General features: G+C 41.1%; 1 protein-coding gene across 3 annotated transcripts in view; it reads right to left on the bottom strand.

The window, feature by feature from the left end:
* The window catches only part of PPM1H (protein phosphatase, Mg2+/Mn2+ dependent 1H), a 284632-nt gene that overhangs the window by 167519 nt on the left and 99052 nt on the right, over nt 1-18061 (bottom strand). For all 3 annotated transcript variants that reach the window (XR_499243.3, XR_012094526.1, XM_008003881.3), the window contains exon 2: nt 15116-15281. Coding sequence is in view for 1 of the 3 variants with exons in the window: in XM_008003881.3 (XP_008002072.1) it covers nt 15116-15281 (166 nt within the window). In the remaining 2 variants the exon portion in view is untranslated. The remainder of the gene's footprint in view (nt 1-15115; nt 15282-18061) is intronic.

The following is an 18061-nucleotide window of genomic DNA, read 5'->3' on the forward strand; positions in this document are numbered from 1 at the left end:
TCTAACTGGAAAAGACTCCTTGGGCCTTTCAACAAATATAAGATTGTTCCAAACAGAAATCTATCTATTAAACAAGGAGCTGAAGTCATTTCAGAAACAAGCAGGTGGTATCCATTCAGCTTCAGGTATACTGATTGCAGGGCCAACCAAGGATGTCAAGAATGACCAGCTTAAATTTTAGCCCTACTCAAACAAGAGCCACATCACACGCACCTGAACTCCGGGGAATCCATAGACTAAAACAGCCAGTGTTAGCCATCTGGGTGGTTGTGAGGTACCCACCCCCTCTTATGGAGTGCCAACTAAGAAGGAGAGGTTCTATACATAACCTCAGACGCTTCCTGTGGAGACCAACAGAAATACCCAGATGTAGGGGAGGAAATACACAAAGCCAAGGAGTGGGGGTTTGAGGTATTTGTTCCAGCTTAAGGAAACCACGGTTTTGCCTTCCTTTACTCACTGCACAGAGCTCTAAAGGTTTGCAAACCTGTTCATCCCTCTTCCCCTGAGACTAGTGCTCTCCACACGAAGCACATGACTGTGAGGGGGAATTGAAAAACAGTCGGTTGGTGTGTAAGAGACACGTTAGAAATGCTTCCCTAGTTTTCATTCGGGATGACACTGGCGCCCTCGTGTGGCAGGTAAGTCAATCCTCCGCGTGCATGGGATGCTGGTGCTCTTCCATGCCTGTTAGTTTTGGTACCTGGCAACCCATTGCAGGGGACCTGTGCCCCTAAGTGGTGATTATACTACTAAATTTTAAACTAAAATTATTCCTCACATAGTGGGCAACAGGTTAAAAACATGTCTGCAAAGAAACTACAGATAGAAAACATGAGCAAACAAGAACATGTCAGAGCTGGCACTTGATATTCCCAGGAATGACAATCCAGTCATATCTGACAATCATCATCATCATATCTAGCCAAAACACTCTCAAACGCTCAAGGGGACAGTTGAAATACGGAATTATACTCGCTATTGTTAATGATGAATTTTGCCTTGATATATTAGCTAATGATAGCACGAAGTCTTTGCTCTCAGCAAGACAGTAAATGAGTTACTGTATGAAAAACACTTAAATCAATGCCTGGCATACAATTAACACTGTATCACTGTTCGCTGTTATTTTAAAACATTGCTTTTTCACCTTTATTGTCCTTCAATTATTAAAACATTAAAAAAATGTTTAATGTATCTTTATAATTTTAAAATAATTGTATACTTTATGGATATACAGTAGTAGGTTATATATCAATAAATGATCAATAAATGAACAAACACTTTGGGGTGTATTTTTTTTTTTAAGAGACAAGGTCTTGCTCTGTCACCCAAGCTGGAGTTCAGTGGCATGATCATAGTTCACTGTAGCCTCAATCTCCTGTTTTCAAGCCATCCTCCCACCTCAGCCTCCTGAGTAGCTGGGATGATAGGTGCACCACCACACTAGGCTAATTTATTTTTTATTTTTATTTTTGTAGAGATGAGGTCTCCCTATTTTGCCCAGGGCAGTCTTGAACTCCTGGCCTCAAGCTGTCCTCCCGCCTTGGCCCCAAGAAGCTAGGACTACAGGCATGTGCCACCACATCTGGCTAATTTTTAAATCTTTTGTAGAGAGGGTCTTGCTATGTTGCCCAGGCTGGGTCTCAAACTCCTGGCTTCAAGCGACCCTCCTGCCTTGATCTCCCAACGCTTTGAAATTACAGGCATGAGTCACCACACCCTGCCAAAAAAATTGTTTTTAACTTATGATTTGGAGACTGTTAATTTAGAAATAGTTGTCCGAAGGGAAAAAGTGGTATCCTCCTAGTAACATTCACAAGTCCTTGGCTTATTTAATATTATTCTTCCCTTTGCTACCCTAACTATTCAGGTGCTTATACAACCGGTGGAGGGGCCATATCAACAGTACGAAAGGCCTATCACAGATATAGAAATCCCACTTTGAGTGACATCTCATGGTTGATTTTTACAAAATGTCCTATATGAGTACAGAATGCTCTTTCCAACCCTTCTCTCCCACTGCCAAAGAAAAGGGACTGATCACTTCCCCTTGGGGAAACAGAGTTGCCATATTCTTCTGTTTCCCCACTATATATGTGATTATATGGTTTGATTTCCATAAAGTTTCTGGCCAGTTTTCCAGGAATCACAGTGAAGATGATAATGCACAGTCCAGAGTACCTGCTATAGGCATTCCATCCACAGGGCTTTCAATGTCCCGTTTTTCATTTGATCCTCACAGTACCACAGTGAAAGGGAGAAGAATAAGCCAATGAGGAGGTAGAGATGAGAGAACATTTGAGTGACTTCATGAAAGCCCTTCCTAGGGCCCATGTTCTATTGCTGTCCACATGGAGCCATGACCCTACAGTGTAGTTCACTTTTTACCATACCTCTTTTTTTGACTAAATTGTTCAGATACTCTGCTCTGCAGTGGAGGAAAAAAGTCCCTTAATTTCATATACCTTAATGAATATGCTGCTTCCTTCTCAGGATATGACAATATGAATTGCAGGTTTCTTTGGCTGAATTCCTCCAACATAATGAGACAGTAAGGTACAGGATAGGTTTAGTAAGTTTGGCTTTTGTTTTTAAATGGCAGTTTAGACCTGTCTTAAAATATTAATTTATAAAAGAAAGTACAAAGTTTGTAACAGTTTTTGCTAAACTGCATTGTGACTTATTCTAGAATCAACTTGGGAATATTCTTAAACTATTAGTTATACATCAACAACTTCTCCCTAAATTAGTTTATGGAAAAAACGTAAGTACTGTGAAATAATACTGAAGTGCAGTTGCCAATCCACTATTAGAAACAATAACAACAATAGATAATATTTACTGAGCACTTACCTCACGCACTATTCTAAGCACTTTTCATATTTTAACTCACTTTGCTCTAATAAGCCTATGAAATAGCACCTATTATCAACAATTTACAGACGGGAAAATTGAGGTATGGAGAAGCCAACTGACTTGCACAAGATAACACATCTAGTAAGGGGCAGAGACAGGATTCAAACTCAGGTATTCATGCTTATCCAATCAGAAGGCTTTTTTTTTCTTCCCATGGTTTATGCAAATGATGGTCTTTCTATAATTTAGCAAGAAAATGGACTATAAAGAGAAGATGATAATTTCATTTTAGCTCTGTTTTTCACCTGAGTAAGAGCTATTACAGTTTCTGAGTTGACAGGGGACACTGCTAACTAACTTCCATATCAAAAGAGAAACCATAATGGAAATGAGAAATTATTTAGTATCAAATTTTATTGAAATTATACATATCAATATTAGGAGTTATTCTTCCTTGATGTCTGACTTTCCCCAAGAGATTTTCCTGCTCCATGTCTCAACTGCTAATGGATACAGAGGCAGCATGGTGTAAGTCTAGAGGCTGAGGCCAGACTGCCTGGGTTCAGTCAACATCTACACTTTCTAGCTCCGTGCCTCAGCTTCCTCATCAGTCAAAAAAAGGCAATAATAATACATATTTAGGCACATATTACAGTTTGGGCACTCCTAATCCAAAAGTCTGGAAAATGCTCTGAAATCCAAAACTTCTGAGCACGGATATGATATCACAAGTGGAGAATTCTACACCTGATCTCCGTGGGTCATGGTAGAAGCACAGGCACACTACATCTCGTTTATTTAGCAACCCCAAGGAAAAGAAAACTACCTTCAGGTTATGTGTATAAGGTGCATACAAAATACGAATGAATTTTGTGTTTAAACTTGGGTCTCATTCCCAAGATAGCTCATTATGTATATGCAAATAGTCCAAAATCTGAAAAAATCTGAAATCCAAAACACTTCTGGTTTCAGGCATTTTGGATAAGGGATACTCAGCCTATATGAGGTTAAATGAATTAATACTGGCAAGGCACTAAAATCAGTGTCTGGTACATGAGTGCTGAGTATTATTTATGGTTTTTTTTTTTTTTTAAGAAGAAATGAAAGAAGAAAATAAAGTTTATTGCCCCTGACAATGTTCTTCCCACTTAAAGCTGTGGGAAGTCAGATTATAAGTGAAGCAAGAAGAAATTTGCATCTCAACATAATTTATTTTCCTTGCACCTTACATTTTGCCACAGTGGGAAACTATAGTAAAACCATGTTGTGTTCTCAGCTACTATGTACATCTTGGTCAAACCTGGTCTTCAGAGTCATCCAACACCCACCAAGAAGGGATCTTTAAAGGGACTCCAGCTGACATCAGTCTCCTCAATTCCTAGGTATAAAATAATCCATCTTAATCACTGGCAAGAGTTCTATGTCCCTAGAACTAAAAGAGTTTTGAAAGAAACCACTGCATTACTGACAAAAAAAAAAAAAAAAAAAAACTGGCCAGGTGCAGTGGTTCATGCCTATAATCCCAGCACTTTGGGAGGCCGTGGTGGGCGGATCACAAGGTCAGGAGATCCAGACCATCCTGGCTAACACGGTGAAACCCTGTCTCTGCTAAAAATACAAAAACTTAGCCAGGCGTGGTGGCGGGCGCCTATAGTCCCAGCTACCCAGGAGGCTGAGGCAGGAGAATGGTGTGAACCCAGGAGGCGGAGCTTGTAGTGAGCCAAGATCGCACCACTGCACTCCAGCCTGAGCGACAGAGCGAGACCTTGCCTCAAAGAAAAAAAATAAAAAAATCTAAGAAGAAAAGAAAATTCTTATTTTCTTCATATGAGCAGAACAAGGAACAAAATGTTAGCATAATAAAATGAGATGAATAAAAGGCTGCTCCTATTACATTTTTATAGCTGACATCATTGCAGGGAGCCAACTGCCCGATGAGGGCCAAACACTCCAAAGGGCCGCTGTTGTAGAACCAGAAGCAATCTTCATTTCACGTTTTGGGGGTGAAAGAGTACTTCTTACAAAAACAGATAAAAAGAATGGCAAAACCTCTGTTCAGAAAGTTGAAATAGTCCCTTTCTCATGTTCCTTTTGCCTCTCCCTGCCCCATTTTGATTCTATTTGCCTGGAGTTCCCACAGTGCTGCCAGTCCTCTGCTGAGAAAGATAATCAGCTTTCCTCTCCCCTGCTGATGGTCTTGGCTGAGATGCTGACACAGCCATCTCCTGTTATTGTAATTAGACACTGAACTAGCAGATACTGAAACCACACACTTTGATGTGTTTTGGCTAAATTAAACAACACAAGGGTGCTCCTAAGGAAGTAGACTTGGAATGCATGTGTTCAGAAGTCTAGTCTCAAGTCAAAAACAATCTGTTCCAAATAGGGAGTCAGATGTGGGCAAAAAAATGCCCTGGTTATGGCCACAATACCCTAAATATTTCCCACCCACACATCTTATGTAAGTACATGCACTTCTTATCTTAATGCTAGGTTATGACATGCCTTTCACAGTGATCTCTTTCTCCTTCCACAGAGAAGTCACCTGGTACCGTTCTCCTCTTACCTTATTCCTGGAATGACTAAATATTTGGAAATTAAAAAGCAAAATCTCTTGGAAAAGCTGTGTTTTCACCTGAGGATGGCAATCAGTGTGATAAATAAAGACTCTTTATAACCTTCCAAGTCAAAGGAAAGAAAACCTAGCAATGGTGATTCATGTCCACAAATCTTGAGCTGGTTAATTTAAAAGCCTTCTGTGGGAATCAGGAGGCCATTGGGAATAAGGTGTTGTCCTCGACAAGCTTACAGCAGCTTTCCTAAGAGACAGTCTCATGAAAGTGTCTTTTGGAAGTGCTAGAATTGTAGACATCCTTCTTTCCTGGCCACCCATCCTATATTCCCAAATCAGTACCCAGAGGTACAGGCATGTTAAGAGGCTTGCACATTGCCGCAGAGTATCTATTTGCTATCTGCCAGACTGTGGGCTTACAGCTCTTCACATTAAGCTACCCAAAAATGATCCAGGCACAAGAAAAGTTCTACCTTCATTTGTCACTGAGAACATCCTTCTGTACTACACTACATACCAGCTTCATCAAATATCTCAAAATGTTTTCTCTTTTTTTTGGGGGGGACAGAGTCTTGCTTGGTCCCCCAGGCTAGCGTGCAGTGGCGTGATCTCGGCTCACTGCAAGCTCCGCCTCCCGGGTTCACGCCATTCTCCTGCCCCAGCCTCCCAAGAAGCTGGGAATACAGGCGCATGCTGCCAAGCCCAGCTAATTTTCTGTATTTCAGAAGAGATGGGGTTTCACTGTGTTGCCCAGGCTAGTCGCAAACTCCTGAGCTCAGGCAATCCACCTGCCTTGGCTTCCCAAAGTGCTGGAATTACAGGCGTAAGCCACTGCACCCAGCCAAAATGTTGCTTTCTTAATCCCAAAGGAGAAATGCTTATTGTTTCTGTATTATAAGTTATATCACTAAACTCTTAATTAAAAAACAAAACAAAACAAAACCTAGATCTATTAGAGAGTGTTGGAGATGGAGACTAGAAAAATTCAACCACATCCCTTGCATTTCTTCAGGCTAAAATACTACAGGGCAGAACACCTTAAAACATTTAAATTTGCGTGCCTTTTGTTTGTTGTTGTTTTACTTCTTTCAGACATTGCTTCTTCAGCTCCTGATCCAGATGGAACCTGAAATTAATTTGTATTTTCTTTCTTGTAAGTCAGGTGCCACTGTCAAGAGCTCAAACACGAGTCTGCTCCTGGATGGCCTAATGGAAACAGCTCCAGTCTGCAGCTCCCAGTGTGATCGACGCAGAAGACCATGATTTCTGCATTTCAAACTGAGGTACCTGCTTCATCTCATTGGGACTGGTTGGACAGTGGGTGCAGCCCACAGAGGGCAAGCAGAAGCAGGGCAGGGCATCACCTCACCCGGGAAGTGCAAGGGGTCAAGGAATTCCCTTTCCTAGCCAAGGGAAGCCATGACAGACCATACCTGGAAAATCAGGACACTTCTGCCCAAATACCACACTTTTCCAATGGCCTTAACAAATGGCACACCAGGAGATTATATCCTGCGCCTGGCTCAGTGGGTCCCATGCTCACAGAGCCCTGCTCACTGCTAGCACAGCAGTCTGAGATCCACCAGTGAGGCAGCAGCCTAGCAGCGGGAGGGGTGTCCGCCATTGCTGAGGCTTGAGTAGGTAAACAAAGCAGCTGGGGAAGCTCAAACTGGGCAGAACCCATCACAGCTCCGCAAGGCCTGCTGCCTCTGTAGACCCCACCTCTGGGGGCAGGGCATAGCTGAACAAAAGGCAGCAGAAACTTCTACAGACTTAAACGTCCCTGTCTGACAGCTCTGAAGAGAGCAGTGGTTCTCCCAGCACAGCGTTTGAGCTCTAAGAATGGACAGACTGCCTCCTCAAGTGGATCCCTGACCCCCATGTAGCGTAACTGGGAGACATCTCCCAGTAGGGGCCGACTGACACTTCATACAGGTGGGTGCCCCTCTGGGACGAAGCTTCCAGAGGAAGGACCAGGCAACAATATTTGCTGTTCTGCAGCCTCCGCTGGTGATACCCAGGCAAACAGGGTCTGGAGTGGAACTCCAGGAAACTGCAGCAGACCTGCAGCTAAGGGACCTGACTCTTAGAACGAAAACTAACAAACAGAAAGGAATAGCATCAACATCAACAAAAAGGACATCCACACCAAAACCCCATCTGTAGGTCACTAGCATCAAAGACCAAAGGTAGATAAAACCACAAAGATGGGGAGAAACCAGAGCAGAAAAGCTGAAAATTCTAAAAACCAGAGCTCCTCTTCTCCTCAAAGGATCGCAGCTCCTCTCCAGCAACGGAACAAAGTTGGATGGAGAATGACTTTGACAAGCTGACAGAAGTAGGCTTCAGAAGGTCGGTAATAACAAACTTCTCTGAGATAAAAGAGGATGTTTGAACCCATCGCCAAGAAGCTAAAAACCTTGAGAAAAGATTAGATGAATGGCTAACTAGAATAAACAGTGTAGAGAAGACCCTAAATGACCTGATGGAGCTGAAAACTATGGCACAAGAACTACGTGACACATGCACAAGCTTCAGTAGCCAATTCGATCAACTGGAAGAAAGGGTATCAGTGACTGAAGATCAAATTAATGAAATAAAGGGAGAAGCAAAGTTTAGAGAAAACAAAGTAAAAAGAAATGAACAAAGCCTCCAAGAAATATGAGACTATGTGAAAAGACCAAATCTACATTTGATTGGTGTACCTGAAAGTGATGGGGAGAATGGAATCAAGTTGGAAAACACTCTGCAGGATAAGATCCAGGAGAAGTTCCCCAGCCTAGCAAAGCAGGCCAACATTCAAATTCAGGAAACACAGAGACCACCACAAAGATACTCCTCAAGAAGAGCAACCCCAAGACACATAATTATCAGATTCACCAAGGTTGAAATGAAGGAAAAAATGTTAAGGGCGGCCAGAAAGAAAGGTTACCCACAAAGGGAAGCCAATCAGACCAACAGCAGATCTCTCAGCAGAAACCCTACAAGCCAGCAGAGAACGAGGGCCAATATTCAACATTCTTAAATAAAAGAATTTTCAACCCAGAATTTCATATCCAGCCAAACTAAGCTTCATAAGTGAAGGAGAAATAAAATCCTTTACAGACAAGCAAATGCTGAGAGATTTTGTCACCACCAGGCCTGCCTTACAAGAGCTCCTGAAGGAAGCACTAAACATGGAAAGGAACAACGGGTACCAGCTACTGAAAAAAACATACCAAATTGTAAAGACCACTGATGCCAGGAAGAAACTGCATCAACTAATGGGCAAAATAACCAGCTAACATCATAAAGACAGGATCAAATTCACACATAACAATATTAACTTTGAATGTGAATGGGCTAAATGCTCCAATTAAAAGACACAGACTGGCAAATTGGATAGAGTCAAGACCCATCAGTGTGCTGTATTCAGGAGACCCATCTCATGTGCAGAGACACACATAGACTCAAAATAAAGGGATGGAGGAAGATCTACCAAACAAATGCAAAGAAAAAAAAAAAAAAAAGCAGGGTTGCAATCCTAGTCTCTGATAAAACAGACTTTAAATCCACAAAGATCAAGAGAGACAAAGAAGGCCATTTACATAATGGTAAAGGGATTAATTCAACAAGAAGAGCTAACTATCCTAAATATGTACGCACCCAATACAGGAGCACCCAGATTTATAGAGCAAGTCCTTAGAGACCTACAAAGAGACTTAGACTCCCACACAATAATAATGGGAGACTTTAACACCCCACTGTCAATATTAGATCAATGAGACAGAAGGTTAACAAGGATATCCAGGACTTGAACTCAGCTCTGCACTAAGCGGACCTAACAGACATCTACAGAACTCTCCACCCCAAATCAACAGACCATAACATTCTTCTCAGCACATTACACTTATTCCAAAATAGTTGGAAGTAAAGCACTCCTCAGCAAATGTAAAAGAACAGAAATCACAACAAACTGTCTCTCAGACCACAGTGCAAGCAAACTAGAACTCAGGATTAAGAAACTCACTCAAAATTGCACAACTACATGGAAACTGAATAACCTGCTCCTGAATGACTATTGGGTAAATAACAAAATGAAGGCAGAAATAAAGATGCTCTTTGAAACCAATGAGAACAAAGACACAACATACCAGAATCTCCAGGACACATTTAAAGTGGTGTGTAGAGGGAAATTTATAGCGCTAAATGCCCACAAGAGAAAGCAGGAAAGATCTAAAATTGACATCCTAACATCACAATTAAAAGAACTAGAGAAGCAAGAGCAAACAAATTCAAAAGCTAGCAGAAGGCAAGAAATAACTAAGATCAGAACAAAACTGAAGGAGATAGAGACACAAAAAACTCTTCAAAAAATCAATGAATTCAGCAGCTGGTTTTTTGAAAAGATCAACTGAATTGTTAGACTGCTAGCAAGACTAATAGAGAGGAAAAGAGAGAAGAATCAAATAGATGCAATAAAAAATGATAAAGGGGATATCACCACCAATCCCATAGAAATACAAACTACCATCAGAGAATATTATAAACACTTCTACACAAATAAACTAGAAAATCTAGAAAAAATGGATAAATTCCTGGACATGTACACCCTCCCAAGACTAAACCAGGAAGAAGTTGACTCTCTGAATAGACCAATAGCAGGCTCTGAAATTGAGGAAATAATTAATAGCCTACCAACCAAAAACAGTCCAGGACCAGAGGGATTCACAGCTAAATTCTACCAGAGGTACAAAAAGGAGCTAGTACCATTCCTTCTGAAACTATTCCAATCAATAGAAAAAGAGGGAACCCTCCCTAACTCATTCTATAAGGCCAGCATCATCCTGATACCAAAGCCTGGCAGAGACACAACAAAAAAAGAGAATTTTAGACCAATATCCCTGATGAACATCAATGGGAAAATCCTCAATAAAATACTGGCAAACCAAATCCAGTAGCTCATCAAAAAGCTTATCCATCACGGTCAAGTCGGCTTCATCCCTGGGATGCAAGGCTGGTTCAACATATGCAATCAATAAACATAATCCATCACATAAACAGAACCAATGACAAAAACCACATGATTACCTCAATAGATGCAGAAAAGGCCTTTGACAAAATCCAACAACTCTTCATGCTAAAAACTCTCAATAAAGTAGATATTGATGGAACGTATCTCAAAATAATAAGAGCTATTTATGACAAACCCACGATCAATATCATACTGAAAGGGCAAAAACTGGAAGCATTCCCTTTGAAAACTAGCACAAGACAGGCATGCCCTCTCTCACCACTCCTATTCAACGTATGTTGGAAGTTCTAGTGAGGGCAATCAGGCAAGAGAAAGAAATAAAGTGTATTCAGTTAGGAAATGAGGAAGTCAAATTGTCCCTATTTGCAGATGACATGATTGTATATTTAGAAAACCCCATTGTCTCAGCCCAAAATCTCCTTAAGCTGATAAGCAACTTCAGCAAAGTCTCAGGATACAAAATCAATGTGCAAAAAACATAAGCATTCCTATATACCAATAACAGACAGAGAGCTAAATCATGAGTGAACTCCCATTCACAATTGCTACAAAGAAAATAAAATACCTAGGAATCCAACTTACAAAGGATGTGAAGGACCTCTTCAAGGAGAACTACAAACCACTGCTCAGTGAAATAAACGAGGATACAAACAAATGGAAGAACATTCCATGCTCATGCATAGGAAGAATCAATATCGTGAAAATGGCCATACTGCCCAAAGTAATTTATAGATTCAATGCCATCCCCATCAAGCTTCCAATGACTTTCTTCACAGAATTGATAAAAACTACTTTAAAGTTCATATGGAACCAAAAAGGAGCCCACATTGCCAAGACAATCCTAAGCCAAAAGAACAAAGCTGGAGGCATCACGCTACCTGACTTCAAACTACACTACAAGGCTAAAGTAACTAAAACAGCATGGTACTGGTACCAAAACAGAGAGATAGACCAATGAAACAGAACAGAGGCCTCAGAAATAACACCACACATCTACAACCATCTGATCTTTGACAAACCTGACAAAAACAAGACATGGGGAAAGGATTCCCTATGTAATAAATGGTGCTGGGAAAACTGGCTAGCCATAAGTAGAAAGCTGAAACTGGATCCTGTCTTTACACCTTATACAAAAATTAATTCAAGATGGATTAAAGACTTAAATGTTAGACCTAAAATCATAAAAAGCCTAGAGGAAAACCTCGGCAATACCATTCAGGACATAGGCATGGGCAAGGACTTCATGACTAAAACACCAAAAGCAATGGCAACAAAAGCCAAAATAGACAAATGGGATCTAATTAAACTGAAGAGCTTCTGCACAGCAAAAGAAACTACCATCAGAGTGAAAAGGCAACCTACAGAATGGGAGAACATTTTTGCAGTCTATCCATCTGACAAAGGGCTAATATCCAGAATCTACAAAGAAGCAAATTGACAAGAAAACAAAAAACATCAAAAAGTGGGCAAAGGATATGAACAGACACTTCTTAAAAGAAGACATTTATGCAACCAACACACACATGAAAAAAATGTTCATCATCACTGATCATCAGAGAAATGCAAATCAAAACCACAATGAGATACCATCTCATACCAGTTAAGAGTGGTGATTAAAAAGTCAGGAAACAACAGCTGCTGGAGAGGATGTGGAGAAATAAGAACACTTTTACACTGTTGGTGGGACTGTAAACTAGTTCAACCATCGTGGAAGAGAGTGTGGCGATTCCTCAAGGATCTAGAACTAGAAATACCATTTGACCCAGCCATCCCATTACTGGGTATATATAAAGGATTATAAATCATGCTGCTATAAAGACACATGCACACATATGTTTATTGCGGTACTATTCACAATAGCAAAGACTTGGAACCAACCAGTCCATCAGCGATAGACTGGATTAAGAAAATGTGGCACATATACACCATGGAATACTATGCCGCCATAAAAAAGGATGAGTTCATGTCCTTTGTAGGGACAAGGATGAAGCTGGAAACCATCATTCTCAGCAAACTATCACAAGGCTAGAAAACCAAACACCACATGTTCTCACTCATAGGTGGGAACTGAACAATGAGATCACTTGGACAGAGGGTGGGGAACATCACACATCGGGGCCTGTCATGGGGTATGGGAGGGGGAGGGATGCATTAGGAGATATACCTAATGTAAATGATGAGTTAATGGGTGCAGCACACCAACATGGCACATGTATACCTATGTAACAAACCTGCAGTGAAGGAACAGGAAGCGTGGGTACAATCCGCTTTACTTGTCTCTGCAGATGTTTTCTTGCCCTAAGCCCTGTACGCTCACCATCCTTTCCTAAGTGTTACTATATTTGAGTTTTACCACTAAGGGGATGTCTTCTAGATGGGAAAAATCACTGGCCACTTTCAACTAGTGTGTCCAGGGTCCTCTGCTAGTAAATTATAGAAGTGGAAGCGAAAGTCTTGACAGTGACCTTCAATGTCCTTCCCGACTGGCTCACTCCACTCTTATGACTTTTCTGACAACATTTCCTGAAATCCAGGCTTTGCAATATTTCTGCTCCAACCACACAGACCTCCTTCCTAAACCTTGAGAACATAGGGCCGGCTCCCGCCTTGGGGTCTTTCAATTGTCCAGAATGATAAATGCTCCTCCCTGAAAATAGCTGCAATTTCAGATCTTTGCCCAAATGTCACCTTCTCAGTGATGCCTTCTTTACCCTGGCCCCCTCAGACTTCCTATTTTCTGTGTTCCCCACTTTGTTTTGTATCTTCATAGTGTCTATCATCTGGCACACTATATTTTGTCTCCCGCTACAAATGGAAGCTCCCTCTAAGTAGGGATTTTGTCTATTTCATTCCCTGCCAAATCTCCAGCATCCAGTTCTCAGTACACAGCAGTTGCTCAGTGATTTATCTTCCACACTAGGTAATGGTTTTCAAGTTTTTAAAAAGCAGAATAAAAGCAAAAACAAAACAGACAACCCAATTTTTAAAATGGGCAAAGGACTTGAATAGACATTTCTCTGAAGAACATATACAAAGGCCAATACACAATCAAAAAATGCTCAACATCACTAATCATCAGGGTGAGCCACTGCACCCGGCCTGTTATTCCTTTTTAGAGTAGACAAAACTGAGGCTCAAAGAATAACCATCCCAAAATTAAGTAGCTAAAGTGGTAGACTGCACAGTCATCTCACTCCAGGGCCTGTGCACTTAACCATCACCATTCTATACTGCCCATCTGGGTCCTCAGCTCTGGTTTGGAAAAGGCCTTCCTTCAACCTAGAAAATATGTACAGTTGATAAATCCCCATAAGTCAACTTTAAATTAAACTAGTACTAACATAATAAATCAATACTTATTATTCCCTGAGCATAGATGCAATGAGACACTATTTTTTTTTTTTTTTTTGAGACAGAGTCTCGCTCTGTCACCCAGGCCGGAGTGCAGTGGCCAGATCTCGGCTTACTGCAAGCTCCGCCTCCTGGGTTCATGCCATTCTTCCGCCTCAGCCTCCAGAGTAGCTGGGATTACAGGCGTCCGCCACCACGCCCGGCTAATTTTTTGTAGTTTTAGTAGAGAAGAGGTTTCACCGTGTTAGCCAGGGTGGTCTTGATCTCCTGACCTCATGATCTGCCTGCCTCGGCCTCCCAAAGTGCTGGGATTACAGGCGTGAGCCACCACGCCCAGCTGCAATGAGATACTATTTCTAAAACTAAGAAAAGATTCCTAGATCTTTTAAAATCCTCTGAAAATTTTTACAGAAAAATATCCTCAAGACAATCAGAATGAATAGTTACGTTTAGGTCAGTCCATTCTGTGTCTCCTGATTTTCCCAGGAAACATCTCTCTATAAAGCACATCATCTGCTGACAGAGTGTCGATGACTCCCCGTCCTTTGCTGAGAGCTTCTTCAGAGCTTTCTGAGGATATGTCTGCTTTATTCTCCAGAAACTGGAGACAGGAGAAATATTTTGTGGTTTTTCAACATTGTTCAGTCTGCAAGGCCACCCCAAGGGCTGCAAGAGTTTTGGGCCAATTGAAATAGATATTTATTTGGAAGAACATCAGCCACGGGCTGCAAATGGACAACTATCATGGGCAAGCAAGGAGGAGAAAGGGGCAGAGTCATGGCAAGGCTCGAAGCAACAGCCAGAGTTACTTCCATCTCTCATGAGAGGCTTTCGGACTATTTCCTTACAAAGACCTAGAAGTGGCTCCTCTGAAACCATCAAACATATTTACATATAAATTTATATATAAATTATATATATTATATCAATATATAAATTTATATATTATATATGTTATATTAATACATAAATTTAAATACAAATTATATATTTATATATAATTATATAAATTATATTTGTATATTTACATTGTATATATAAATTATATATATAAATTATTACAACAAGAGCTAGATACATATGGTGCGGATGTTTCATTGACTTTGTGTTAAAAACCTAACCACAAGCTGGTCATACATGTGTTGCCTTCCGCTTGGTATGTGTGATGCTGTGACCACAAGCCCGCCACCCCACTAACTCTGGGGACACTGCTTTCTCACTTCCATTCCAGACTTAGGTGAAGCCCTAATGTTTTCCAGTGGGACCAAAGTGTGTGCCATTCCTCTCACCTGAAAATCAAGGATCAAGAAGGGGCTTACCGAGTTCTCTTTCAGCTGCAGCCCTTCCCCATTGGGAAGGGAGGACCGTCTCTTGGATGAGTTCCTGTTTGGGGTTGAGGTCATAGCCCCTGCCTTCTTCTTCACAGTGAGCACCTCACAGCTGGCTTGGTCTTCATTGTGTGTGCTCTTCCCGGCATTGATAACCCTGGAGAAGAAGCCGGAAAAGCTGGTCAGACGGATAAAGCTGAGGGCACAGTCCCTTGTCAAGGGTCAGCCAAGACAGTCTCTACAACTGGCCCAGAACTACAGCCCTGCTTAATGCAAAGAACATTATGGTCTTGGCATTTTATGTTCCTAAATAAATGAAAATTTTTTTAATGGCATTATGTTAGCACTCATTAAAATATTTACTAAACAAGTTGTTTTGAGACCTGTTCACCGGCAGGTGTCTGATAGATATGATCAACCACACTAATCCATTTTAGTCAAAACACATGAGGCAATCACTCTTTCAGGTTAGGGAGCCCAAATGTTTCGGCAATTACAATGAAGACAGATAATCTGGCTCAGGGAATTCTGTTTCACTTCTCCAGGTGATAAACAGCAAAACCACCATCAATCTTATGAAGGTACACGGCAGTAATTTACAGCATGTCGTAAAAATCCAAGAGAACAGAGAACCGTATTTCACTACTGCCATACCCATTTTTGTTTTACACAAAGGCAAGCAAAGGAATCAAAGGTTTACTCTTTTAAAACTATTTTTAACTCTTTGTCTTTTTTCATGTAGAATAATACTCATCACACTGGGCTATAGGCACTCTGATTTGGACACCAAGACACATAATAATAAGGCACGTTGACACTGCTTTGCTCGAATTACTAAATGTTTTAAGCATAGAAACGCTTCAGGAAAACATGCTGCATCATTCATGCACCTTTTTCTCTATCAGGTGACTATAGACTCAATTCTTGGGTTTCCGCACCGCTTTCTTCTTAAGTAATTAAGCAGCAGCTAAAACAGATTTCCTTAAAGACTGCTCCTTGATCTGCCACAAGCTTCAACAGTGTCACAGTCCTGACAGAGTGAGTGTGGAGTTTATTGAACTCAGTAGCAAGGAAAGAAAAGGTGTTTGTTTTTTCTTTTTAAGGTAAGCTAAATACAAATTCACTCTGTAAGTGTGGTGTGTACACTGCTCTATTAATTGAGTTGCACAGCCTCCTAACAGTTAAAATCATTATTTTCAAATGACTTTTTAAAAACCTTTTAATTCTACAATAATTATAGGCTCAGAGTAAATTGCAAAAATGTAGAGTCCCATGTATCTTTTGACAAATTCCCCAAACGGTAACATCTTACATAAAACAGTGCAATATCAAAACTGAGAAAATGACATTGATACAATACTCTCTCCCAGACTCCTGACCTTATTCAAATTTCAACAGTTCTTACATCAAATAGCTTTTAGTACTAAAAACGGTATCAATTTCCATAAGCCAACACACACATGCCACAACCAAATAGGAAATGGAAAGCAAATTGAGATTTGAGTGCCACAAGATCTAAGCGAGCGTGTTTCAAGCACGCTTCTGCCAAACTCTGGAACTCTATGGAGGTGTTTCAGACATTTCAACATTTTCTTTGTTTTTAAAGTGTATACACATTTTTAAAAAATGCAATAATTTAAAAGTTCATTCCCATCTGTACATGTGATCAAATAAATGCAAGTTGACATTTTCTGGGCGGCTTTAGCATATTAAGCCATCTATCTTTTCAATTGACCATATCATTGATTGGAAGGAGAATTATTTTTTTTAATTACTATTTGCAATTACTCATCCGAAAGTTCTAACAAAAAGATCTTATTGGTCATCTATTTCCTCAATTGCAAATTTCTGTATTAATCAAAATTGCTTCACTGGTCCTATCAGGTTTACTATGAATTTCAACATAATATTTTTATAAACAAAAGCCTATGTTTACTCATTTCACATACTACAGTATTTCCCGAGATTTGTCTTTAAGTAGACTGTTGCTTACAAAGTTTGACAATTGTCCTGGGGCTTGTGTAAGGAGGTGGGCATCCTTGCTGATCTGAGGTCAAATTGGCCTCGAGTGCTTATCACACACTCTCAGGGGCTGAGCAGTGGGGAAAGGGAGGATTCAATGTCTATTTTCTTGCCCCACCTTCACTGTCTCTCCTCTAAGGAAAGACATTTTCATATGGCTTAAGGATAAAATGTAAATATTTAAGGACACAATGAGGCTACCTGTGTGATGGTGATTAATTCTACCTTTACTGCCTGAGCTAAGTAACTTAACCCAAGCCCCACAGCCAGGAAGTGGCACAGATGGTGTTCAGAATGAGCCTATCTTGACCCCTAACCCAACCTCTTCCTATTGTGCCCTGGGGACATCAGTCTGTGACAGGCTGAGCTGGACTGTGGGGAAGCATAGAATAAACAAATCAGGCAAGGTCTGGTCCAGGCCTGAGAGGAAGGGGAATTCTTTCCCAGCATCTCTGGCTATTGGAGGAGTCTGGGAAAAAGGCCCAGGAAAGAGGAAAGAACAGGTGGCTCAGATCTGCCTGTCCCTAGAGAAGCTAATGCTATCCAGGCTAAGGCACTAGGGGGCCTGCTGCTGAAGCTCATAGTACAGAACATGCATTCATCTGGAACATCCCTTTTACACCTCTCCTCAGAGAACCAAACCAGGCAGAGGAAGGAGGTCCGAAATACCACCAGCCTCCTCTCAGTCACTGGTGGTGACTTCCCAAGCAACATGTTTGGGGTGGGTTGTTTACTGGGTGATGTTATACCACCGTGGTGTCCCAAATGAGCACCTTCCCTGGGGAAAGCTCAAGAGGAGGTTCAGCTGGGAAAACCTGTCCATGACAACCATCCCTCCATACTGTCGTCCACATAAGATCCTGGCTGCTATTTCCAGAACTTGGCATCACTCTGACCACTGGCACCTAATCTTGG

This window comes from Chlorocebus sabaeus, chromosome 11 (assembly GCF_047675955.1).
Source record: "Chlorocebus sabaeus isolate Y175 chromosome 11, mChlSab1.0.hap1, whole genome shotgun sequence".
Taxonomy (NCBI): domain Eukaryota; kingdom Metazoa; phylum Chordata; class Mammalia; order Primates; family Cercopithecidae; genus Chlorocebus; species Chlorocebus sabaeus.